At 46.6% G+C, this 27370-nt stretch overlaps 1 protein-coding gene across 1 annotated transcript in view; it reads left to right on the top strand.

Annotated features, from left to right (window-relative positions):
- CFAP47 (cilia and flagella associated protein 47) overlaps positions 1 to 27370 on the top strand; it is a 2858849-nt gene that overhangs the window by 304291 nt on the left and 2527188 nt on the right. The window contains exon 21 of the mRNA XM_078657910.1: positions 4588 to 4682. Coding sequence (XP_078514036.1) covers positions 4588 to 4682 — 95 coding nt within the window. The remainder of the gene's footprint in view (positions 1 to 4587; positions 4683 to 27370) is intronic.

Below are 27370 nucleotides of genomic sequence, written 5' to 3'. Positions count from 1 at the left end.
GTCGGCAAGTTGGTCGGAGGTCCGACACTTCCGGTGAATGCCACCCGCCAAGCCTCCACTTCCGCCCGGGGTCAGACTGCCAGCCACTCCGCTGTTTCGAGGCGGACAGTAGGCCCCTCCTCTCGCCTGTCCTGTGCGCCGACCGCCGGGCTGCCGCTGCCTCAAAATTGCTTCATTTGGTGCCGCACGGTCACCAGACCCGGTCCGCCCCAACAGAACAATAAATTTATCGGATAATAGTGACGGATTTAAGTGGGATGCCGCCTCACTGTGGGAGCCTCCCTAAGCAGCGGCCGCCATCGTTGGCTGCTAGCCACGCCCCCCCCGGTGCAGCTTCTTTTGCTTGGACCAGGGGTCAGAGGAAAGTCCTTCTTCTGTCCTCTCTCCAGTCCAGATGTGATCTGAGGTTAAAGGGGTATATATGTATGCCCAGTAAGTGGCCTGGGTGGATGATGTGGTCACTAGCCAGTAGTCTACCAGGATCCCTTTGATTGAGATGGAAGCTTGATGACATGTTGATGCCTTCCCTGAAGGACCTAGGTTTTGGTGATGGACCGTGGGTGCCCAAAGATTATCTAGTGTCGATCAGAGTGAGTTGAGCAGTATACCAGTTGTTCCAGTGTAAGTGCTTCTAGGTTTGATAATACAGATCTAGGAAAGGTTAAATAGAGTTATCCAACTACATTTGGAAATCTCCGGGAATGCAAAATTTTCTTTGGTCGCAAAAGAAAAATCTCGAGGCACTGGTATGACAGCACCATTGTGTGGCTATCTGAATGCAATGATTTTATAATGACCTGTCGAAGGAAGCTGAACACTGAGGTAGTAGCAGCGCTTAATTTGAGCCGGTGGTTTCTGGTGCTCGACAACGGCACTTAATTATCAGCACAGGCGCTTGTGAGAGTCTGCCAGAAGGTGGCACTGTGTGGCTAATTTAGAGATGACCACAACAATTGTTAATTATTAATTCAACATACATTAAAAATGACTATTACCTGCCGCCCAAGCAATTCTCATAGCTTTGGGGTCCTGAAATAGTCTGAATTGTCACACTTTTTTTTTTTTTTTAAGCGCACAATCACCCGTAAGGGTCTCTAGGCGCTGGGGGCCATAGGGAAGATTAAGCGAGCTATTGCCCAGAGTCACATGGTGCTGGGCTACCCTGCTGCCGGAGCCGGGGATCGAACCGTGGTCCCCAGATTCCAGCGTCAGTCGCCCTGGCCGCGGCGCCACACCTCTCCCCTATTTTAGGCGTGTGATTTTTTAGCAGTTGTGTTATTACCATAATTGGCAGCATCGCACAAGCAATGTGTTGTGCAAGTTGCAGTGGCCTCCTGACGAGAGCCCTGGCACTTGTTTTTTTTTGTTTACAAAGTAAGCACTGAGTGGTAAGCCAAAATTAAAATCTTCCGGCACTCCAGATAAGTCAAGTTTGAGAGTCTTGCTCGTGCAGATGCAGCTGTGAACATTCTCAGCTACACTCTAGTCTGTGTCCAATCAGGAGAGGTCTTGAACATCACCAGCAGGGGCGGCCTTAGGCATGTGCAAGCTAGGCACCTGCACAGGGCCACAGAACCCCAGGGGCCACCACGCCAATATATATCCTTAATATAATAATCCTCTGAGGATGGATACATATTTGCGTGGAGGCCCCTGGCAGGAATTTCGCGGCCTCTGGCTCTGTTCCACTTTCAAACACCCTGACGTTCCCCCCCCCCACTCTTCACTGGCCTGCGTGCTTCGCCCCGCCTGGACCCCCCCACCTCCGGGACCCCCTACCTGCGCTCCCTGCCCAGGGCCGCCATGAGCCTAGAGCCGCCCCTGTCACCAGTGCCGTCCTAAAGAGCAGCCACGTAGCAGGGGAAATTTGAATGAATGAGCACTCCTGGCTTCACTCTAGGGCAGTATAATTGTGTCACACTGAAAGCACAGTGCTGTATGCTTCAACGGTTGTTAACCCGCTGTGCTGGGCTTTATCCCGCTCTCTCATCTTGTAAACTGTACTTGTTCAAGTCCTCTTACTGAATTGGAATATTCTTCTCCCTCAATCAGGTCTTTCCTCCTTCACCATCACATCCAGTCAAGCTTGATTTCTCTCTGATGAACCTCTATATTGTAGTAAAACAGGTTTTAATTTAAGGCATAATGAAAGGAAGTAGAAATTAACTTTTTATTGCCTCAGAATTTTCGGGAAATTTAAGGAGCTGCTGCAGTAGAGATGACTTTTTTTTAAGCAGATTGTAAAAGAAATTGATAGATCTGTGCTTAGGGGACAGAATACCCAGCGAACAATGGAGATTTTGATTATTTTTTTAATAAAGGCACCCAGCCACTCATTTCAGATAAATTGCCGATGCCTCACTGCGCACACACTAGTAAATTTGTGAAGGCACATTAAATTTGAAGTAGGTTTGAATTGGGAACCCTTGTAAAGAGTGATTTGAAAAAAGAGGGGGTTTTCAGGCCACAGGGAACACTGCCCGCAGGATGTAAAGCTTTTACAAAAAGTACGTTAATTAAGGGCTGACGTAATCTTATTTTTTTGTATTATCCATGAGTTCATACTAAAAGCAGAGGTACCAGTTAACATGCTGATACCGCCATCTTGCAGTATTGATGAACAGAGCAGATCTGTCGAGTTTTGATCTTGAGTTTTAAATGGCTTTGTGATTCGACCATGCTTTCAGAGTCAGGGCCGACTTTAGCATTGGTGGCGCCCTGTGCGACAATGTTTGTTGGTGCCTCCCCAATGACCACCTCCGCCACGGATTCCCTCACTACCATCATTTGAGAGTGCCACTGAAGTCTCCATAACCAATGTCTCTTAGATCAATTTAGTTTTATAGCGCTACTCCTACCCGTTTAACCTCTTCGATGCTCATAACGGCTCCCGGCCATGATGAGTCATGGTGGGCGTGTGCTGACGACGGCCGGGAGCCGTCATGACCAGGCCCGCGATTGGAATGTTCAGCACTGCAGCGGAATTCGCGCCGCAGTGATGAGGTTAAGGTGTCAGAACACTTTACATCACACATACGTTCCATGGTGATAATCATACATGCATAAATTAGTGTATAGAAAATGTTACATAAGAAAGAGGCCTACAAGGAGTAGGAGTCATATTTTATCCATACTGGTAGGCAGTATAGTTTAAGAGTCCTTGGACTGGAAAAGCACAAATTCTGAATTGAATAGTAACACCATTATTAGGTTTTAAAAAAAATAAAATAGGAATTGATTTCTACACAAATAACCCCTTTTTGCAATATTAGAACAACGAAAGACTGGGCAAAAAATGTATAGCTCTAATATTTTCATTGCACTTTGCATGCAGTTCTTTGATGGTAGTTAATAGCTCACTGCTCTATATTAGTCTTTTAACTTATAAACTGCCGGTAACAAAAGGATCTCTGACAAAAGTGGTAACCCATCAACCTATTTATATTATATGCACTTTGTGATGGGACACGTTTTTTGCAACAGGCATATTAACCCTCTGTGCTATGATGAGTCAAAACTTTCACTAGACAAAGCTCCAGTCCCTTTCCAGGAAGAATATTAATCACCGGAGTTCTCATTTGTATTGATATCTGAAAATTGCTGGGACAATGTACGCATCATCAGGTGCTTTTAAAACGATGAACATGACGCCCCCACAGCAAGTCAGCGCCCTGTGTGGTGGCACCGATCGCACCGCCCTAGAGCCGGTCCTGTTCAGAGTTCCAATTTTGTATCATTCTTCGCACAACTAGCTGCCTTTAATCAGGACGGAGGAGCGTCGCCCATCTGGCTCAGAGCTAGCAACTAAAAAATAGAATGAATTTTCTTTATTGTTTTATTTTTAAGCAGCTGGCTCAGCTAGCTGTGCAGGGAGGGCCATTGGAGGGGAGAAGAAGTGCTATATGCTCTCTCTAAGTGCGCATATGTGTTTGGCCGGTCGTCTCAGGCCGGCCAAACACACATGCGCACTTAGGTTTCTCTAGCCCAGCTGTATTGAACAGCAGGGTTACAGAAACAGCACAGATTTCTTGTGCCTGAGTGAGCGTCTTTTCCGCCCGCTCAGGCTAATCCCTGCGCCTCTCTCATAGCATGAAAGCAGCGCGGGGATTGGACAGGGAGTCTGATGCAGCTCCAGTACCTGCTGGGACAAGGAAGAGAAAAGACCAGGTGCAAGGCAGGGCGCGGCTGCCATCTTAAGGTTAGTTTTCCTTTTTTTTACATTATTAAACTACCCCCCCCCCCCCCCCCCACCACCACCCCCGGGCGCCCCGCTTCACCACCTTTTGTATGTGGCGGCCACCACTGCCTTTAATTGCTTTATTGTTCACTGTTTTTTCTGCACTTATCTCTGAAGCGTTTTTATTGTCGTTGATGCGTAACTTTAGATGCACATAAGTGTTTTCATCAAATATAAGTCAGTCCTTTTGAACAAGATGATGGTGCTGTGCGAAATCAGTAACTGCAGATGAATTAAGTGTTTTCTGTCAATGCTGAAAGCTTACCGAGGCAAACTGGGCCTTGCCAAGACTTATAAGACTGTTTCATAGCAACCAGGGTTTAAGAATGCATTTTATTTTTTTCCTGCAGGTGTTCTGTTTGATCATGAGAAGCCGTTCCTGTATTCTGTGGAGCTTGAAGGAAAGGACACTTTGGAATGTTTGCTTTCTTTTAACCCAAAAGAAGTAAGTTCTTGCCATGCACATTGATTCAACAAAATGACAGGGTTAGCAGAAGTAACCTCACATTACCCATTCAACATAAAGACATCACAGGAAGTGACATCATATCACCTATAACCTTGACTATTACCGGGAAGTTTTCCACATGACCTTAACTCTGATGACAAAACAATTATTGACATTGCTGGAAGTCCCTAATAACTGCTTGATTAATATAACAACATAAATGTCTATTTTAGATACATCCTATACTCAGAGCCACTGGAATTATGCAGGAGGAAATGGCCAAATTATGCAGTAGGTTCGAGTAAATTATGCAGCAAGAAAATTCAAATTGTGTGGTGTAATGTGGCACACTTTTTAATAGTTTTACTTCATTATTTTGTACTTTTTGCACTTGTTAACACTGTCTGAGCATTGAGTGTACCACACTAGTGCCAGTTTAATACCCAAATATAGCAGTAAGCAACAGAAATGTGTCCATTCAGCCTTTTTAAAGGGCCGTTCACTGCATGGTAACATGCGCTGCTGCGTTTTTAGTAACTTTTGAACCGTTTGAGCTAGAAACATTTTTTTTTTAATCCACAGATTATGCAGCAGATGATGGTTTATGCAGCAAATATACAATTATGCGATAATCGCCACAGCCGCACAATCACACAATTCTAGTGGCCCTTCCTATACTGTGGTGCTAACATGACCATTGAAAGTAGTGGGGCATCATACTTGTCCTAAATAGTAGCAAGCAAGCTGAGCCTCTGGACCAGATGTCTCATAGGAAAGTTTCGGGGGTTCTCTCCTGAGAAATATTTGTAAAAACTGGGTCAAATCAGTGCATTTTAAGGCACAGTTTTTAGATAAATGTGCTAAAAAGCCATAGACAAGGGAAGGGCACTCGTTAGATTTTCAAGTTCTTTCATGATGTTCCAAGCCTTTTATCTCTCCAGTAGTTCACCATTTTTTTTTCAACATGTGCTGTGGGTGCCCATATGAGTAAGACAGCATTAGTAAACTCATTAGGTTTTGCCTATATGATTAATAAAAAGCTGTTTGTGCAGGCAAAACCTAAAAAAACAGATATCCGAGTTGACTACTGGCCCTCTGTTCAGGACCTGAGCAAGATAAAACCTGAAGAGAAAATGCAATAGCAATTTTTATATTCAATTAAAAAAATAACCAGTAGATGGCAGTGTTGTCCAGTTCTTCCAGTATAGGGAGAGAGTGACGTGAGATCTTCACACAAGCTCTTGCAGGCATACTAATATAATTGCCCAAAAAACAAGTCATAAAATCAAGTTCAAGAACTTTAGCCCACATAAAATGTAGAGTGAGTGCAAATGAATACTCCTCAGTGGTGTCACAATGAAAAGATCAGGAATGGAACACTTCTGTTTCAATGTGTGCAGCCAGGGAAAGTAAAACCACAAAATAAGTTCAGCACAACAGCAGATGGCCACTGTAAGTCGGCACCGGAAACTGATAAGAGCCCCTATTTATGAAATGTTACATACAAGACATTTCACAAGCACCGCGCATGTGCTGTGCAGGCGAAAACTAAAAAGTACAAAATAATGAAGTAATGCTATCAAAAAATGTGCCGCATTTCGTCGCATATTTTTGCCTTTTCTTGCCACATACTTTACTCAAGCATGCCACATCATTTTGCCCTCCCTTGCAGCATAATTCCAGTGGCCCTGGCTATAATTCACAGCTTAATTGCATGAACTGACCAAAGATTTTGGTTCAGCTGTAGCCAAAACTTCTATTACTGCATTTTCAGTTTGTAAACTGAATACAAATAAGCGTCCCACCACAACTTCTATTGGCTTGTAAAACTGGTCGTAACCAGGGCACAGGTCCTAAAAAAAACAAGCATTTACAATGCAATGGTTTTGCCTTTGTTAAAGTTAGAGCTATTGGCATTGCTCTTGACATTATTTTTATTTATGTTTTTTTTTAACATAAATAAATGGCATTGTCATTTACAATGCCACTAGCTTTAGCTCTCGCAAATGACACACACAAACACCCACAGAGAGCCCCCCCAAACACACAGAGCCCCCCACACACACACCCACACAGACCCCCCACACACACAGCCACACAGAGCCCCCCACACACACACCCACACAGAGCCCCCCACACACACAGCCAGACAAAGACGTACTTCGTACGCATTGGCTAGGCAAAACCTAAAAACGTGGTGCAATGGGGTTGGTGCTGTACAATGCGAAAAACATAACAACAAAACCTAACAATGTATTAAACAATCGTAAGGTTCACTGAAAAGCCCAAATCATTGAACAGTGCTAATAATGTCTAACTGATAGCAAAGGGACCTTCCTGCCTGGACCACTACTGGTCAGTGCAATATTAAGCAGATTGCGGTCTTGCGATTCTGGCAGTAAGAGCGTAAATGTCCAGTCACATTCCTCAAACGCAAACTAGCCCTTTAAATAACAGTGGGTATCCCACCTCTTACGTTGTCAGCGCATTGTTACGGAGAAATATGTAACAAAGGCGAAAGAATACACCAGTCAATAATAATATTCAACATGTTGTAGGATTTCAAGTCTCGTTACAGGAAAGCGTTTCCCGTTTAGAAGTTTTAGGAGAAAATTTGCTTGTAGCGCAAATCACGTGAAAGCACACAGGGCAACTAAATTGTGACAAAAAACATGATACGATTTTGAAAGACTGCGCTGAAGTTCAAAACACAAAACTAGTTATTAACTTGGTATCATCTAAAAACACTGCGACAACAACATTAATCAAAATGCACACGTACAGAGTGACTGGGGTGATAAACATTACTTAAATAAAGCAGAATGTCTGCTGCCAGCTATCATTCCGCATTATACTCAGCGCTTGTGAGCCTGGTTAAGAGCGCTTTCATATCCATAAGCGTGTTTTGTCCAGAGCAATTGCCACGCAGAGAGAGCCAATGGTTTGGTGCTGTGTTGGTAATGTTTACTTAAATATAAACAGTGTCTACGGGAAGCCATATCTAGGACAACGAGCATTTTAGGTAGCTGAACATGTTCTGCTTGTTCGTGATGTTCTCATGCGTTTGGGGTATTTTTTTTGCCGCATACTGCGCACAATTATGCAACAAACGTGTAACAAATGTCATTCCCTTGCGTGGAGTCCTGAAGTGTGCGGTATGGAGAAAGAAGCACATGTTCGACGACCACATCTCATGGGGAACACCGTCTGCAGGCTAGGCTTTTAAGCAAACAACTCTGCATTCTGGGACTTGTAGTTTTGGAATTAACATTGAAGCTATCGTCCTGTAAGCTTAAGAATTCAAAGAGCTGTTAAAACGTCAGAAATTACATTAAGTGTTACAAATAGAATGTGATCACTAAATAGCAAGGTATGAGAAGGGCATGGACTGAATATGATCGGGTGTAAGAAGTTAACACGGCGGTTGTGTGAGAAGAAGACGGAAGGTCAGTTCTTACCCAGGAGCAAGAGGAGGGTGCAGGTCATTAGCAAGGGCCGCTGCAGCTTCATGGTTCGTCACTCTCGGATGCCTGCTCGAAGCTGCCGACGGAAAGGGCTTGGGCCGTTCTGGGCGAACCTCTGCAGCCTCTGTGCCTGCTCGGGGCACGCGACCGATAACACGGAGGCAGGGAGACCCGAGCTGAGGGGGAGGAGGGTACAATGTTTTTACAAGAAAACAGAAAAAAGCAGCGCCTTGACCCGCACGGGTCACGGCCTGTGCTAAAGGGTCTCTCGTGCCTAGAGAGGCGCAGAGCTGCAGGACTGGTCTGGGTGGCCATTGTATTGTAACTGTTTTACCGCTCCACCTACCCGGGACAAGCTGCCGCCCCTCAGCCAAAGTCTAGGTGTTAATCCAGGGGTGATTGTTTGCGCTAGGGTACTTCTTGAGCACTGAAGGGGCCCAGACCCTGCATCGGCTCCTCTTTCTTTGCAGCAAAAGTTCGGGGTGAGTGGTGTACAGGAATGAGAAACAGATTGCGAAATGCAGACACCCACGCACACGGAACCAGCCCTGGGAAAGGAACCACTCACCTGGAGTTCCTCGGCCGGCGCTCGGCCGCTAAATGGCCCAAACAAACCTCGACGAGCCCAAAAAAAAGCCCCGCCCACCGCTGCATGACGTGGCCAAAAGAGAAAAATTCTCGGGAACGCCCCCGAATCTGGTCCAGCCTTGACGGACAGATCCGGCTCCCAATGGCTAGCCTCCATTTATGGAGCTAGCCAATGGGAGGAGGGGGGCGAGGAGGGGGCGGATACCCGACCCCACAGAGAAACATAAGGATTTTGCTAGCGCATGCGTACTTCGTACGCATTTTGCTAGGCAAAACCTAACAAGCATTTACAATGCAATGGTTTTGCCTTTGTTAAAGTTAGAGCTATTGGCATTGCTCTTGACATTTTTTTTTATTTTTTTTTAACATAAATGAATGGCATTGTCATTTACAATAGCAGGGCAGGGCACAGGGAAGGGGGGCAAGGAGAGACGAAGGAGAGCTGCGGGCTCAGGGAAGAGGGGCGAGGAGAGAGGAAGGAGAGCTGCGGGCTCTTGTTGTAATGCTTGCATGGATGAGTTGGTGGATGCATGCATGGGTGCATGCATGGATGGGTGTATGGTCACCGGTGAGGGTCACAGGGCACAGGTGTCAGAGCTGAGGGCACGGGTGAGGGCAGAGGGGTGTGAGCTGAGGGCAGAGGGGTGTGAGCTGAGGGCAGAGAGCTGTGAGCTGAGGGCAGAGGGGTGTGAGTTGAGAGCAGAAGGGTGAGAGCTGAGGGCAGAGGGGTGAGAGCTGAGGGCAGAGGGGTGAGAGCTGAGGGCAGAGGAGGGCAGAGGAGTGAGAGCTGAGGGCAGAGGAGTGAGAGCTGAGGGCAGAGGAGTGAGAGCTGAGGGCAGAGGGCTGAGAGCTGAGGGCACAGGGTTGAGAGCTGAGGGCACAGGGTTGAGAGCTGAGGGCACAGGGTTGAGAGCTGAGTGCACAGGGGTGAGAGCTGAGTGCACAGGGGTGGGAGCTGAGGGCACAGGGGTAAAGAGCTGAGGGCACAGGGGTAAAGAGCTGAGGGCACAGGGGTTAAGAGCTGAGGGAACAGGATGCTCCTGTTCAGAACCGGTGAGACCTGGCCCACTTAAAGACCTGCTTACCCCCCTATGTTCATGGGATATGTAGTCTGTGTTGTTTTTTCTTTATTATGTTCTTTAAAGGCTGGTGATTTAATAAAGCGAAGAAAGTAATGCATATTCCACACCTCGTACTGGCTGAAACAACATAAATTGCAGTATAAGAGAGGGAGGCGGTATGCAACCTGGTCGGGAGTAGATCATGGGCACCCAAAGTGGCGAAAGTGAGCAAAGAGAGCGCTCACTTTCCTGCCAGTAAAGGAAGCTATGCCACTGGGCGAAATTATCCCAATTGGCCATCCAGGAGGGAGAATGTGATGCACTGAAGCTGCGCCGAATTCGAGCACAACCAGACAGCTGAACGGAAACGTAGACAACCACTTGCACTCACCCCAACGGAGCGGCTGCAGGAAGTGAGTGAATCTTTTCGTAAAATGGAGACTTCTGCTCAGTGCTACATGGGTGTGATCAGCCTTAGTGGCCAATTTGTTAGCAGAGAGTACAGCCAGGTTTATTAAACATAAAAACACTGGGCTTCTGTTGCTGCATAGGGGCACCAGTGAACTATCTTTGCAAGCATCACAGCGACCGATGGGCCACAGTTGTTCAAATACAAGTCCAGGAATGAACATGTTTGTGACTAATTGCTTTACATCCTGGCACTCGCTGAATTTAATTAAACAATCAACCTTGAATTTAGGCACAAATTAAATCAACGGAAAATAGGGGTATCTCTTAGAATAGTGTACGTATTACGGGTCAGTGTTACGATTGTCACCCAGCAACATTAGTCTTAGCATACCCATTGTGTCAAGACAAGCGATTCACGGAATAAATTCCCCAGGAAAAAACAAATATAAATCAACGGAGTACCTCAAAATTAAACCACTATTGTACATTCTCGTCACTCAGAGGAACTACAACAAGCTGTCTGTGCTTCAGCTGATGTGCCGATCCTATGTAGTGCTGCGCTGCCTCGGAGCGCTATACGGCGGCAGCGCTGTGATGAGCATCAAGTGTCGGCGCTAATGCTGCAGCTGTGACTGAGGCTCCCCGGCCGGCGCTGGAGTTTATCCACAGTCCAGCTTGCCTCTGACTGGGTGCCGACAGAACCCCTGTATTGTGACGTCACGCGGAGCTTTCCCGGCTAATGTGCCGGTCAGTGGCACTGGCCGTGGCAGCCTGCCGGGCAGGTCCCGCCTCCCCAGCGAGAGTGTCGACATGCCAGTTACTGGGTATTATTACAGTTTGAAACAAATATAGTTAAGGCGGGCTGAGGCGGTTATATACGATGCGGGTCATCTGTCTGTGACTGGATGAACTACGATGCTTAAATCCGCCCAGCTTTCTCTCGTTATTCAGTTACCCCCGATAGTGAAGTCGGCTTAATAACTACTAAGTGGAGCCCTGCAACGTGCTATTGTTACTTAGTACTTGTAACTCTGCAATGGCACCATCACCATGCTTTAAGAACAGGAGATTGCCTAGCGAGATGTATATGGCCTTATTTGTAATAGTAAAACCTGAAACTACTAGTCCCAGACTGCAAAGCGTCCTCTCCTAAAACATTAGAATCATTGAAAGGTGGAAAACAAAACTGCATGGTCCAGTATGCACATTAGTTCCCCGGACTCATCACAGCTTTCCCCGCCATGCATTCAAGAAGCTAGGGCAAGGTCTTTATTCCCACAGGGTCAGGTGAATCGTACAGTATGTGAATGTACTCCACCAAAAAGCTCACCTGAATTTGCTGGCGCAATTGTTCAGTTGGTGGCGAGCAATACCTCCGCCTGCAGTGCAGCCAAGTGTGCAAAAGTAAAAGCCCCACTTTTGCGCCCAGCAGCAACATCGCGTGGCCTGGGATTAGCGTCCCCATACACACGCATCAGTGTAGCCCACACTCACCGTGGTTGAAGCTCTGCAGCAGCATCCTCTCTACCCAGCTGACCACTGCCTCCCTGCGCTCCCCGGAGGCCTGGCTAATGCGGGCTGTGGGTCGGCCAGACCACTGTAACGTGCAGCGATTTGCTCAACCGATGCGCCGGGAACTTACTCTGAGAAATGGAAAGGTAAGGAAAGTGCAGGAAGGAAATGAGAGGCTGTTGTGAAACCAGGAAGAGAGCACGTCATCGCGTGCACAATATCTGAGGGCTTGAAAAATGTACCAAAGCTGACGAAAAAAGTAACCCAGTCTGGGACAGCAAACAATAGTGATGCAGGGAGAGGCAAGTGTCGACCACGGGAGAGAACTGGAGTGCGCCAGGGTGGGGGGAGTGGGGGACACACAGCAGTAAACCGCGGTCCGGACCCCACCACAACGAGAGAAGAATGAGGGAGTGTATATGGCAATCTCCGCGCATAGGCTCTCACCAAAATCTGAACGTGTATTGTTCAACCGCTAATTTTTACTGTTAGAGTGTAAGGGGAAGCAGGACAACGTGAACAGCCAGGACAGGGGCTTTGGCAATGGCGGCGGTATTATCTCACAAATGAACAAGCAACGAGGCACTGGCTACTTCAGAGTAGGGTCGATTCCTTTTCCAGCTGGGCACCTGAAAACACTCAACGGAGAGTGAAAGGGGAGGGGGGGCGGGAACGGGCACACTGGGAGGGGGGCAGAACGGACACATGGGGAGGGGGGCGAAACAGACACGGACATGGGGAGGGGGGGGCGGGAAACAGAGCTCACGAGCCAACGAGCACACGACACGGCGGAACCGACAAATTAAACAAAAAAAAGAAATTATATTTAAAAAAATGCTCCTTACCTGATCGCCTCGTGGGAACTCGAATCTTGCAGCCAACTCCAACAACAAACACTTGTAAAAAGACGAAAACGGGCCGCCTGAAAAAAAAAAAATAACACACACCCACCGCCGCGATGACGATCCGAAGTGGGTGGAGAGGGAAAAAATGTCGGGAACGCCCCCGAATCTGGTCCGAGATTGACGGACAGAGCCTTCTCCCAATGGCTAGCCTCCATTTATGGAGCTAGCCAATGGGAGGAGGGGGCGGATACCCGACCCCACAGAGAAATTACATAAGATTTTGCTAGCGCATGCGTACTTCGTACGCATTTTGCTAGGCAAAACCTAAAAAGAAGTGGTGGGACGCTGTCACCGGAAGTGACGTCACGACAGGAAGCGACGTCACGAAAGGTGGCTCCGATCTCGTCCCAGAGAGGCCAAAAAATTGAAGTCCAGCTGTTTGGCAGTGGGGATGGCGTCCTCCCTGTAAAATAAGTGGGGGACGCTGTCCACCCGCGTGGTACCCCGACTCGAGCCCTGGTCGTAACAATCATACACTGAAGTGATCTGGGGCGTCTACACTTTGTTAGGATGGTAACCGAGTACAATTTAATAGGATAATGCAAACGTGGATTGTATAAAATGCTAGTGCCTACAGTAAAAACCAAGGTGGATATTAGCGTGCTGTCCCCTTGGTATTTTATATACATCACTCCGGTGTTTTTTTTAAAACTTTTGATTCTGCAAGTTTTGATGTCAAATTATCCAACGATGTTTAAACATGAACATACTTTTGGTTCCAGTTTAGATAGAGAGAAACTCTTGTGAATTTTTGCACCAGCACTTTTTTAATATGGCGCTTCCTACCGCATGCCTGTAGTTTTGGAGTGCTGTAAATTACATGTCTTACTGTAATATAATGGTTCTCAATTGGGTGACATGGGAAGAATGGAAGGCTGAGCTGGTCTTGCCAGGATTCAGACAAACAATCTGCAGGTCACAACGAGTTGGCAGCTGAGAGTGGTTATCTCACTGAGCCATTTTACCTGATAAAACATTTCCACCGACCTAGCAGTGGAACAAGTACGTTTTTCTTTCTGAAATTCCAATGTGTTGTTTTGCCTGTCGCGCGAAAATACATTCAAAGTGCATATGGTAATGCAGTATTTAATTTCTATTTATTTCAATAATTATATTTTATATCACAGGCCCATTAAATGAAACGTCCATTCAGCTCAAACATAAAATTATATATCTCCCTGCTCATCTTTGAAAGGAGACAAGAAATGCTTGTAAATCAATCTGCCCAGCAAATGCTAGTTTAGGATGGCTCCCGGCACCAGGCAGGTGCAGTTCTATATATAATTTCCTGCATCTAATTTAAACTTTACAATGTACTGCGCTGTATAGCATCCCCATAAAGAACTTTCACTTCAGTTCTTCGTAAATGCGTGGCTTTTAAACCTGTGTTAAGACTGGGTGTAATGTTGCTCTTAAAATAGTATTTTTTACAATTAAATAACATAATTGGCGTAATAATTCACTATGAAAGCACAGTGAGTTTTCTGTGTGTGGGTGCACGTACGTCTTCGTACTTGAAGGCCATGTTGATAAAAAAATCCTAGATTTACTAAGGATTGCCCATTTGCTTGCGGGGTGTTGCGCAACTTTGCACTCCAACTGTGGGCTTTCATAATGATTAGTAAATTGATGCACTGCCTTGCGTAGCGGGAGCACAAAACATTAGTAAATATACCCCCTAAGCATCTCTGTCAGCTACACACCAGACATGTTGGCTTGGCATCACTGCAAACAGGGGCGGCTCTAGGCTCATGGCGGCCCTGGGCAGGGAACATAAGTAGGGGGCCCCGGAAGAGGGGGTCCGGCGGGGCGGAGCGCGGAGGCCAGTGAAGGGGGGGCGGTCAGGGTGTTTGGAAGTGGAACAGAGCCGGAGGCCGCCAAATCCCTGCAAGGGGCCGCCACGCAAATATGTATCCATCCTCAGAGGATTATTATATTAAGGATATATGTTGGCGTGGTGGCCCATGGGGTTTGGTGGCCCTCTGGAGGTGCACAGCTTACACATGCCTAAGGCCGCCCTTGCTGCAAACATTCATTCATCCGCATGTTTTAGATGAGGCATTGAGGGAATGAAAGCTGTGGTTCGTCAGCCACAGGATGTATGACGTTACAACGCATACTTTTACAACGCCTACCTTTACATCGCAAGTTTTACAACGCATACCTTTACAACGCATAGTGCTTTTAGGCGCTGGATAGTGAATAGTTTAATTTACTATTCCAACTCCAGTCCCCGTGGATAGTAGGGAAGGTGTTGGATAGTACATTAAACCTATTCCCTATCCTAGAGCGCCCCCCAGCGCAATGCGTTGTAATAGTTTGCGTTGTAAAAGTTGCGTTCGCAAAGGCACTGCGTGGTAAAAGTTGCATTGTAAAGGATGTTTACCTCAGCCACAACATCTGTACTTGAACGGGCTAAACTCAAGATTAGTGCTTTTTAAAACCTGGGTTCTGTAAAGGTCTAAGTGGCTGACCTTTTTATTCTAATACAAAGATCTTTAAGACTCGTCCTTTGTCATTCAAGGAAAGGGCAGGAGGAAGTGGCTTAATAGCTAGAGAGGTCGACCTGGAAGCTGGGAATCCGGGTTCGAGTCTCAGCGGGGACGCTCCAACATCCTGTGATTCTGGGCAAATCACTTAATCTCCCTGTGCCTAACAGAATGAATATGTTCATCTGTAACACAACTGGTTCTCATGTAAAACGCTCTGATACCTTCGATCAAGTTAGCAAATGACTGAGGCTTTGCGGGGCTCAGGGCTGAAAGCGAGGCTTGGAGCATGATGCATTCCAAGCCTTGTGCGATTATAAATGAAAGAATGCAGGCATACTTGAAATGCTCCCGCCAGGGTGAGAATGATTATGTAAACACGTTGAGAACTAATGAAATAGAAGTAGGAGAAAGGAAAACCAGAGCAAGAGTGATAGAGGAAGGGGCATGATAGCTCGATGGCAAAGAAACTAGTACCAGAAACATGGATGGGAAAAGTACTTCGGCATAGGGAAACCGATAAGAGAAGCACAAGAGGAACAAGCATCTGTAAGTACAGGAAACAGCACTACAGTTTCTGCTAGGAAGCATGATGTTTGCTATGAATTTCTATATTTTTGGTGTCTGGTAGCACAGACCTGTTATTCTGTATGTCTTTCAGTGTCTGCTCCCCATCACCTCACAACCACTCATCCCAATACCTGGATCCAGGTGCTGCTCAGAAGAAGTAGACAAGTCAAATGCAACACTTGACACCTAAGGTGGGAGGAATAATATCACTATTGAACTCCAGCATATTAACTCTAGCAAATTCTTTACCTAAGAACAGGCAGCACCATCTGATATAGGTCCGTCCTTGGCAGCAGGTTTATGTCCAGCATAATGACTGCCCAATTAAAGTTTCATTTGATGAAGCAACAAGCACATAACCTGACTCTACTGTGGTCTCTAATCCGACTCTTCAGAGGCTTGTCTACTCCGTCTGGCGTACCTGTGATCTCCATGGAACTAAGAGTTTCTGCACCTCGATTACCGCCAGTGAGTTCGCCCTTAGGACCAGCTGGAACCTCCGAACCCATAATTGGGTCGCCCCCGACTCCACCGCCGGTTCAGCGATAGTTTAGTATGCTAGCAATTATTGGCCTTGGTGGGGCACCAGGTGGAGGGCAGGACATTAGTGAACGGTGGGCCCTTTCAACTATTAGCATCTTGGAAAAAGAGTCCACACCAGTGTAGTGAGTAAGAGCTCCACAAAGGGCTCCATTCTGCCCGTGTTGGCAGACTCTGGGATTTCCATAATGCGTATGTTATATCTGCATGACCTCACTTCTAGGTCTTCATTTTTGGCAAAGATTATTTTGAGCACTTTCTCCATATTGAGCGATTCTGTTTACCCCAACTGGAGACAGTGTCCAAGATTCTTTGGTCCATTTCAGTAATGTAGTAATCTTGTTTTTCTAACTTGGGTGTGATGGAGTCCATCCTGGTGCACATGGTGTCCATTTTGGATTCAGTGGAAGTGAGGCTGTGTTTCATGGCGATGAGCAAAGTCTTCATGTCTGCTTCTTTGTCAGGTTTGTCCATAGTTTGGTCTTCTGCGCCTACCTGATCTGCACCACTTCCCATGGCTCAGACAAATTAGTCAAATTACAGTTAGGCTGTCGCCCGTCAGACTTTCTCAATGTGGTAGGTTATGAGATCCAATTGCGCTATACACTAAGGTGCAGAAAGTAGTCCTCAGCAGATCAGGCAAGTGAGCAACTATGGGAGGATCTAATGTGTCCCACCGTGGTGAAATATCTGTTGGGGCCACAATTACATGGGAGTGGAGGGATAGGATCACCACCTGTTCCCAGTCCTGCCTCTCCCCCGTAAGGCAAGTGGGCGGGGGGGGGGGCACAAGCAGACTCACTCAAACCAGGCAGATTGATTTCTAGCTGAAAGTTTCCAACTGCGGTCCCCATACACAAGGGTTAGCAGGCAGGAGACCTGTATACAGTGCCAGGGTGTCTTGAACCTTCGCTCTGATTTAGTCACAGGGGAACAGGCACCAGCTCCACCAGGATCCAGCCAGAGCACCCCTTGCCTAACCACCGATTAACCGGCTACCGGGTGCATCAGTACCAGATGTCAGGGAGGGCCGAGCACTCAAGCCTATTTTACATTAATAAATTGCCACCGGCATCACAGTCCGCAATGGTGCAGCTGCCCCCGTGCCATACATATACTGCTTTTCAGGCAGCCCGCAGATGGTTAAGGCCTGGTGCGGTCCTGCTTAACCCCGGAGCCCCAAAGCCTCACATGATTTTCAGCCCTGTGGGGCAGGGCCACCCCCCAGGCAAGGGATCTCCAATATCCATCCGATCGGCAGCCTGCGTCAACAGTGACCTATGCCGTGCAGCCTCTGTTTGGAGTGTGCTGCATGCCCCACCTTGGTACGGGCTTCTGCACTATCAGCCCCATCAACACTCATCTCCCCAGGCAGGAATTCGCCTTGGACCACCCTTGGGAGTCAGCAGAGGTTGTTGAGAGGACAAAGGGGGCCCATCAGCCACAGGCAATGGTCACTTCCCAGATCGGATGAATAGCACGGCCAGGCCCTGCTGCAACAAGTCTCACACAGCACGGTCCCGGCTTCCCCACATGGATCCACGGCCGCTTCCTCCCCCAGGCAGGTTGACACCCCAGGCTCAGGAGAGGGGAACCAACAGGTGTCACGGGTTCCCCCTTGGCAGTGGGCCATATCGCAATCCACCTCAGCACCTAGATCTCACCACGAGGGCCAGACTTGGCGTCCGCCATTACGGTCGTCCAGTGTTAGCGGAGGCAGACAGGATCGAGGCCACACAATGCGGTAAAACCCCCACTGTTTTGATCAGGAGCAGTAGTATTCTTCCTGCAAAGGTGTGCACTTGACAGACCGCATATTTCAAAGGCATGGTGGGGTCTTCTGGGGTAGGACTGTGATGGATATGTGCCCCTGGCTGCAATAGCCTCATGTCGGTGCAGCCATCTTGACTTTCCGGCTCTCTAGCTCCCGCTCTGGAGGGAGATGATGTCCTCTTGGCAGACAGGCATCCCTCTACAAAAATTATATATTCCTGTCTTTGGGATACATTTTTGGTTTGGTGTGGTACTCGGCATATAAATCCCCTCCAGGCAAGTTTATGTTATGTTATATTTGGTTTATCCCCAGACAAGCTGAACAAGCCCTCATTATTAAGGTCTCTGTTTGTTATGTGTTTTTTAATAAGTCTGCAACATTTCTTTCCTCCCTTTCCCTTTGTCACGCCATAGTGGGAGCTTATCTTGGTCCTCTTGTTTCTGATGTACTGCTTCACAGCTGCTCCTTGGGCATTCTCACCGTCAATACCGTTGTTAGGCCTGTCAACCTTAGGGTGGTCTTACCCCAGACTTTTTGCTTCGGACCTCCATATTTTTGCTGTATATTTGTGTTGGCCTGAGGACTCTGAGCACTTTACCACTGCTAAACAGTGCTAAAGTGCATGTGCTTCGTCCCTGAACATGCTGGTGATTAGTGTATACCTGATTGACCTATTTAATTTACGTGTAAGTCCCTTGTAAAGTGGTAACCCGTGTACCCAGGGCCTATAAGTGAAAAGCTACTAGTGGGCTTGCAGCACTGATTGTGCCACCTACAGAAGTAACCTTTCAAACCTGTCTCAGGCCTGCCATTGCATGACCTGTGTGCTCAGTTTGCTGCCACTTTAATTTGGCATTTAAAACCTACTTGCCAAGCCTTAAACTCTCCTTTTATTATATGAGTCACCCCTAAGGTAGGCCCTAGTTAACCCTAAGGGCAGGGTGCTATTAAAGTGTAAAAGTAGGACATGCACCTTTAAATTTTGCATGTCCTGGTAGTAACAAACAGTCTATTTCGTTTTTCACTTCTCTCATAGGATTGCATTAGTAATTCCTTAATAATCCTTTAAAATGTAATTCCTTATAAGAGAGGAGTAATTTTCTGATATTTCATATGATTGGTAAATTGATAAATTCTACTTACTGGTGACGGTGGATTTAACTTAACTCTTTTGGACATACCAGTTTAAGAAAGTGGACATTTCTCTGCACTTACTGCTCTGGGAGCCTGACAGTCTGCCTCCAATACAAGTCTGGACTGGGCTGGATGACAGCTACATTTGTGCATTCCCTCTAGACAGCCGCAACTTAGGACACTCATGTGCATCTGCATTCATCTGCATTCATCTGCATACTGATGGGTCATCCTGGGTAGCAGGGAGGAGAGGGGGTAACACCACTTGAATAGATAGTGTCTTGTGTCCCCAAAAAGGGCGGATTTACTCCCCCACCCCCACAGCCAGGTTGGAAGGCCGCATTGAGATGCGGCGATCTCAGTTGGCATGCAGCGCAGACGCGTGTGTATGTGTAATGCCGCCGCAAACACAGAAGGCTTCTTTGCAAGGGCAGACACTGCAGCCCTGCTGGTGTAATGGAAATCTTTTATGGCCCTGAGAAATGGGGGAAAGCCAACAAGCCCTTGTAGAACACTCTTAGTTCTACGCAGTGCAAAATGAGTAGGCAGCTGCACAGCACAGCAAGGCAGGTCGCAAAGTGGCAGTCCCTCCTGCAGTTCAACAAGCAGCAGGACAGCACAGTAGAGCAGTTAGCAGAGTGGCAGTCCTTCTTGGCAGCACAGCAATTCCTTCTGACAATGGGCAGATGTAGATCCAGCAATGTTTGGCTACATGTCCGACGACACCCAACTCCTGTTTACCCATAACAGGAATGAGGTGTTTGACGGGAGCCACATCAGAAGCTGTCTAGAGGCGGTCTTCGGCTGGTTCAGGGAGCATGGTTTAAAATGCAACTCCGATAAATCGGAGCTGCTTTTTTTCGGTTTTTCCTCTGAGCCAGTTTGGAAAAGTTGGTGGCCTCAGGATTTGTTTCCACCTGCTAAGGCAAGTGTAAAAGCCAAAAATTTGGGTATTATGATTGACAATGATCTTTCTTATAGGCCCCAAATATCTACCCTGTCGGGGAAATGTTTCGGCATCCTTCGGATGCTGAGAAAATTTTTGCCCCTGATATCCATCAAATACAGACGGATCATTGTTCAAGCACTTGTAGGGTCCAGATTGGACTACGCGAATGCCCTCTACCTAGGGCTTCCAAAGTACCTGGTGAGGCGGCTTCAAGTAGTCCAAAATTCAGCTGCCCGGGCCATTTACGGGCTCCCTAGACGTGCAAGTGCCTCTGTTCTGTTGCAAGAGCTGCATTGGCTCCCTATAGCCAAGAGAGTTCAGTTTAAGAGCCTGACGCTGACTTTCAAAGCTCTTCATGCCATTGGCCCCAAATATATGAGGAAACGTTTGGCTTTCTATAAACCAAACAGAGCCTTACGGTCTGCCTCCCTGTCTAAGATGGTAGTCCCGGCCATCAAACGAGCTAGACAGGGCGGTCGCTCTTTTCACCATTTGGCTCCCCGTGCGTGGAATGAGCTCCCGCTTTTTCTAAGACAGACTCCCTGTCTTTTGTCCTTTAGAAGGGCTTTAAAAACTTGGCTTTTTACTAGATAGGCTTGCCATTTTCCTTTGCTGTCGTGTTGTGTTGCCATATTGAAGGTTTCCTTCGCCAAAGCGCCGGGACACTCCTTCGGGAGTAGCTGTTGCGCTATAGAAGAGCCGAAATAACATAACATAACATAACAAATGTGTCTGATTAGGTGGGGTCAGAGACCCTATACTTGTACCCGAAAGTGCCTTTGATGTGGGGGTGACTTCAAAAGAACTTTGAAGTGCACAGGCCCCCTTTCCTGCCTACACTGTGCTAGTATGCAGAGTCCCTGTCCTAGACAATTGCCAGATGGCTCCGTGGGCGCTCCTCCATTTGTTTACGAATAACTATTGTCTGGATAGTTGGGTTCGTCAAGAGGAGCATTTTGCCTGTTCAGTCCTGCAGGATTTTCAGGTCTGAGTCCATCCACAGACTGACCTCGAGAGAGATACTGTTTTGGGATCTATTCAAAAGGGGAGGAATCTGTGGCTAGAAATGTTCATCAGAAGAAAAAGTTACTTTTGGTAATGGTCTTTCTGGTAGAGACTCTATCTAGCCTCAAGATTCCTCACCGACCCACCTATCTTCTCTGTTCTGTGCTTAAAATCAATCTATTAATATGATCCCAAGTATAGGAAGGCTCTGTATCCCAGAGAGTGCAGGCCCTTTGAAGCAGCGAACATAATGTGCTGGGATGGTGTATATATAAACTCCGCAAGGAATGGCATCCGTGCATAACCGTATGGCACCACCTACTGGTACGTAGAGGTACTGCTGAAAAGTTTCTGGATCCAGCCTGACGTCTGGGGAATATTTATTAGGTGAGAAATCTGTGGTTAGATAGAATCTCTACCAGAAAGAGCGTTCCCAAAGGGAACTAACTTGTTCATCGATACAGTCATGTCAAAGCAATGGAGAATTTTGATGGAGCTTGGAACAATTAGTAACTAAAATGTCTTTGGAATAGGAGGGTGCTGAATTCCTTTTTCTAGATAGCAAGACATGAGATAGTGCATAGACCTGATGGAAGAAGGTTCCAGAATCTTGTGGTGCTACTGGAGAAGTAATGCTTTGTTCATCATTCTTGTTTGAATGTGGGAGACTTAATGAGGAGGGAATCAGGGAAAAACCTTGCATAGGCGAGGAGTTCGACGAATTTACCTAGGACGAAAGCAGATTATGGTTCCTTGTTGATGGTTCCAAGTATAGCGCCAATAAAGTGATTCAGTGGCTTAAATTTGGTTATATTTTCAAGTAGTTCTTTTCATCAAAACAAAAAGATAGGATGACTGTTACTTACAGATTCATTTCTGATTGTCTTCACAATTGTATTCCGAGCATGGATCCTGCTGTTGGAAGTTGGGTTTTTTGACGACATAATCACTTTGAAGAGAAGGTGTGGACGATTCTTGTAGGTGTCCAGAATAGACTTGAAGTGAGAGGATATAGTGTTAAAAATGGCTGATCTGTAGCTTCTTTTAGTCTCCCCAAGTTTAGCCAGAATAGGAGAGGGGTTGTCTCCATGTTTTCTGGAACCTCTCAAAATCTTGCATTTACGTTTTTAAGTAGCATATTTCGATCAGGAATTGGGTCCGGATATGTTTAGGTATTTTGAGAGTGAGGAGATCAGAATGGCTCATCTTGATAAGCTTAAAGTTGACTCAGAACAGGTTGAAATATGGCCAGTTTTTTGTTTGATCTGACTTTGGTATTTCTTCAATCTTCTATCCTTAATGCTTATTCCAGTTCAGTCACAAGGTGTGTGCAGTGGGCTTTCTTCTTGTTCCTTATACCATGTAAGGTATGCATGCAATAACTTTCCTTATTTTTTGATGAATTGTTTCTATTTCATTGCTATGTCATGTGTGGGATTCTTTTGATAATGCTTTTCTTCTAGGGTTGATGGAGGTTGCCTGTTCCCTTTGAGAGTTAGAGCCTTCTTCAGTACAAATTATTTCATGCATTTGTGGGAGTACAGTTATTTTCATTTGCAGTAAGTAGGGTAAAGGTGACAGATTCTAAGGAGTGATTTTTAGCCTGAGAGCTCATGGTGAAGGGAGTGAATAGAAAAGGTGCCCCGTCATGTGAAAGGGGACATTAAAGAAGCATTGAAGCTAGAGGGGGCACGTGTGCCACATTGGTCTAGAAGGCCTTTGACCGAATGCTGGCATGGCTCGGTTGCGGCAGTGTGTGTTGCACTATATGCTTGCTGGGTGAGCAGATACCTAGGTGAAAGAGACATGGCAGACCAGTGAGGACTGGAGCTGTGGGGGGCATGTGGGAGTGTCAGCGGCCTCCTCTCCCTGTCACCACCACCTTGCCTGGTCCATGGCCTGGATGCAATGAGGTGTGATCCTGTTCCCTGATGCAAGGAACACCCAGCTATATCTTAAGCTTAGCTTTGGCCCAGTCTTTGGCCCAGTCTCCCACATGTACACCTCCCACTGTGCTGGTGCTACTCGCTGCTGAGTGTCTCACCTCTTAACGTCTCGCCTCAACGGGCGCACAGGGGGATTGCATAATATTGGGCCTAGGGACATGCTTAATATGTAACATAATGAGTGCCGGTGGGATATCACAAATCATTTTCTTGAAAATCAAATTGTTGATTGCCCCATTCCAGTATCAATAATCACGCCGCATTAGAGAACTATACTCATTTCTCTAGCAAACTCAACCCATTACTCCAGAGAACTCTATCCATTACTCCAGAAAACTATACTCATTACTCCAACAAACTCTACTCATTACTCCAGAAAACTCTACTCATTACTCCAGTGAACTCTACCTATTACTCCAGCGAACTCTGCCCATTACTCCAGTGAAGTCTTCTCATTACTCCAGTGAACTCTACTCATTACTCCAGTGAACTCTACCCAATACTCTAGTGAAGTCCGCCAAATTACTCCAAATAACTCTACTCATTACTCCAGCGAACTCTACCCATTATTCCAGTGAACTCTACCTATTATCCAGCAAACTCTGCCCATTACTCCAGCAAACTCTACCCATTACTCCACCGAACTCTATACATTACTCTGACGAACTCTACCCATTGCTCCAGTGAACTCTACTTTACTCCAGCGGACTCCGCCCATTACTCCAGTGAACTCTACTCATTACTCCAGCAAACTCTACTAATTACTCCAGAAAGCTCTACTCATTACTCCAGCTTGCGCCTGGGCCTGGTTTTGTTAGCATTCCCATTTGTTTTAGAAAAGTGTTATTGTGTTCCCATTTGCCCTACATAGAGTAAATCAGAGGGGCAAGTTATGGCCTGTATCACATCAGTGGAGTTGCAATTTGTGTGATGCTTCAATGTGTAAGTCCATTCAGAATAGGTAAAGGCCTTCCTCTCAACAGTGATGTCACTAGCCTTGCAACGGCCACATTTGAAATGGCCCACCAGCGTTAGTAATGAAAGTTGTGATCTGAGGTCAGGAGCTTGATTCACCTTCAGATAGGAACTTACTACGTAGTCACGTATGTGACGGCCTCTTTTGAAAGCAAAGAGAGGCTTCTCCTTTGTGCCAACCTCATCATTAATGAGTGTCCAATGGCGATTAATAATCTTTTTTATCTCATTGTCCTACGTTTGAATATGGACACACACCATTCTTTGTCTGTCTCCTGTAGTTCTGTCCTTAACCTCTAACAGGGTTTCTCTATGGCAGTACCATGCTTTTTTCCTAGCCTTTTTCAAAAGGTTCTTGAGCTAGCCATGATCTTTTATTCTTTCCAAAAGATTGTTTCTTTAAAAAATATTGTCCCTGTTGAACAGTTCCTGCGAAGTCGCAGAAACTGTACATATTGTAGCAATTACCTCGGAAAGGAGGGTAACTGAGCTTCAAGCTCTTAGTTCAAAGCCCCCATTCTTGTCCATTCATGCTGAAAGAATGGTACTTGGGAACAGGGCTGCTTTTCTGCCTAAGGTGATAACTCCCTTTCATCTGGGGCAGTCCATTACCCTTCCTACCTTCTATCCTCCCCCTCACCCTTCCAAGGAGAAGGAGCGGCTTCACCGCCTGGACCCTAAGAGGGCGGTGAGCATTTATCTCGAGAGGACTAAAGACTATTGTGTGGATGACCAGCTCTTTGTTGGATTTGCTGGCTGCAAGAAAGGAAGAGCGGTGCACAAGCGCACGTTATCAAGATGGATTATCCTGTGCATTAAGATCTGCTACGCCCTGGCGGGTAAGGAACCTCAAGAGGGTATAAGAGCTCACTCTACTAGAGCAAAGTCTTCTACATCTGCTTTGTCTAGGGTGTTCCTGTAGAGGACATTTGCAGAGCGGCAACTTGGGCCTCCCTCCACACTTTCGCGAAGCATTACTGCTTAGATTCCGAAGTGAGGAGGGACGGCCTCTTTGCGCGTTCTGTCCTCCAGGATTTTCTGGTATAGAAGAGTGGACACCCTCCTTCGGGATTGGGGACTGCTGTGGGATTCTATTCACCAGGTGAGGAATCCACTAACACATGTATCCATCAGAAGAACAAGTTACTTACCTTCGGTAACGCTTTTTCTGGTGGATACAGTATCTGCCTGTGTATTCCTCACTGACCCACCCGCCTCCCCGTTGTCCACTCTTCTATACCTGATAAGTGTATATTTGTAATTTTCAATGGAAGTGTTTAATTGTTCATTGCTTATTGCATTGATTTCACACTATGTGTGTTGGTCTGAATACTGTGTACTTTGTATACTGCGCCTATTTATGTCGGTCCATAGGTGTGCCTCGGGGGAACGGAAAAAAGTGCAGACTGACGTCATCATGCCGACGAGGTCCTGTTATGGATCCAGTGACGTCAGCGGGGTCGCGAGCGTAGTCGTACCCTCTGTGACGTCGACCTTGCCGGCGTGGAGAGCTACAAAAGTTTCCGATTGGCTGCTGTGCAGGGGATATTGGATATATATGGGACATATTGTAAATTGTCTCCGAAATTTCGTGTGTGGTGACTTGAATAGCTCAGTAGTGTATTGCGCTCCATGGGTTTTCTAAATAGTGGGGTGTATAATATGTCATCTGTTGTCTTAGTACTTAATTCCCCAAAACGGATTTTGTCTCGACTATGTGCCATGGTAAACTGAATGTCTGGGGACCTGTCTTTGAACCATGTGAAGAAATCTTGAAGTGTCTGTTCATCGCCTATCCAGATCATCAGAACATTGTTGCTGTATCTTTTCCAGAGGGTTATATTCCACCAAAAGGGTTAGAGTTGTCATATATGTACCTTGCCTCATATGCGTCCTTAAAGACGTTAGCTAGATCTGACTCAAAGTCAGCTCCCATCGCCACTCCCTTGGTTTGTTATAAGTACTCCTTCTTGAATTCAAGGAAGTTTTTCGACATGGCAATCCTGAGTAGTTATACAATTAACTCAATGGGGACCCATGAGGGTCCTGTCCGTCTGTTAGGGACGTAACATATGACATCTAGTGCCTCTTCTTGGGGGATGCTGGTATAGCGGGAGGATACATCTAGGGTTACCAGCAATTGTCTCTCCCTACTGTAGGGTAAGTTCTCAACTTTGCTGATACTGGAATGGGGCAATCAATGATTTAAACTTTAAGTAAATGACTTGTGATATGAGACTTCCGAGGATGTAATTACTTATATGGAATATCAGCCCTGAAGAAGAGGGTTTACCCCTCGCAACACATGTTGACTGCCCAGGCCAAGTATACACAACTGAATAGCCCCAATGAGTCTACTGGTGTTTGATTGGGCAGTGCAACACATGCAGTACTGCCTCACAGCCAAGCGCTGAAGACCATGCAGCACAGGAAGCCAGGCCACACATAGCACCAGACCTCAGAGAAGGGGTCGAAAAAGAGGCTTTGGCAAGCAAACAAGTGGCCCAGTCGATGGACCGCAAACCACTGACTGGGTAGAATAATTTGTGGCAAAATGTGTGGCGAATTCAGTTGCCTTTCCCCAGCTATTCAGTCTCTTCTATGCTCTCCTGTCAGCCATTCTCATACCCCCCCTAACCGGATGTACGTTGTTACAACGCATGCTTTTACAACGCATGCCTTTACGATGCAAGTTTTACAATGCAAGTCGTTACAACGACTTGCGTTGGGGGGCGCTGGATAGTGAATAGTTTAATTTACTATTCCAACTCCAGTCCCCGTGGATAGTAGGGAAGGTGTTGGATAGTAAATTAAAACTATTCCCTATCCTAGAGCGCCCCCCAGCGTTGTAATGGTTGCGTCGTAAAGGTACTTCGTTGTAAAAGTTGCGTTGTAAACGCTGTTCCCCCCCTAACCTCATAATATCCCTCACTGCCAATCTTCTCCCTTCTACCCTCAGCTCTTCCCCATTCCCTTTCTCATCTCAGCCTTTCTCAAGGAATCCTTTCAGAGTGTGGCCCTTCTGCCACTACCCAGCCTGATTGTTTGTACCCTTTTCTCTTTCCCATCCTCTTCCTGCTTGCAGCTCATTTCCTTTCTTGCATCTGGTCTGTGAGGGACAGAAGCCGTAGTGTTCCTACATTAGCTTTCCTACACTGTGTGTATGGCACTACACCCTTTGCATCCCACTGTTCCTTAACTATTCCTTGTGTTGAGGAAGATTGCATTACTTCTGAGTACACTGTACCTTTCTTTTGTGTTCGGTACGCGTGGGCTATACTTTATTTGCATAATTCGTTAAGTAATAACAGCGACCCTCATCTTTGCTCTTGTACAGTGAAAAGGTATAGCCAGAGCCACTG

The sequence above is a fragment of the Lissotriton helveticus genome, chromosome 8 (assembly GCF_964261635.1).
Source record: "Lissotriton helveticus chromosome 8, aLisHel1.1, whole genome shotgun sequence".
Classification (NCBI taxonomy): Eukaryota; Metazoa; Chordata; class Amphibia; order Caudata; family Salamandridae; genus Lissotriton; species Lissotriton helveticus.
Note: the sequence above shows the minus strand (reverse complement) of the source record. Positions and strands in the feature narration are given on the sequence as shown.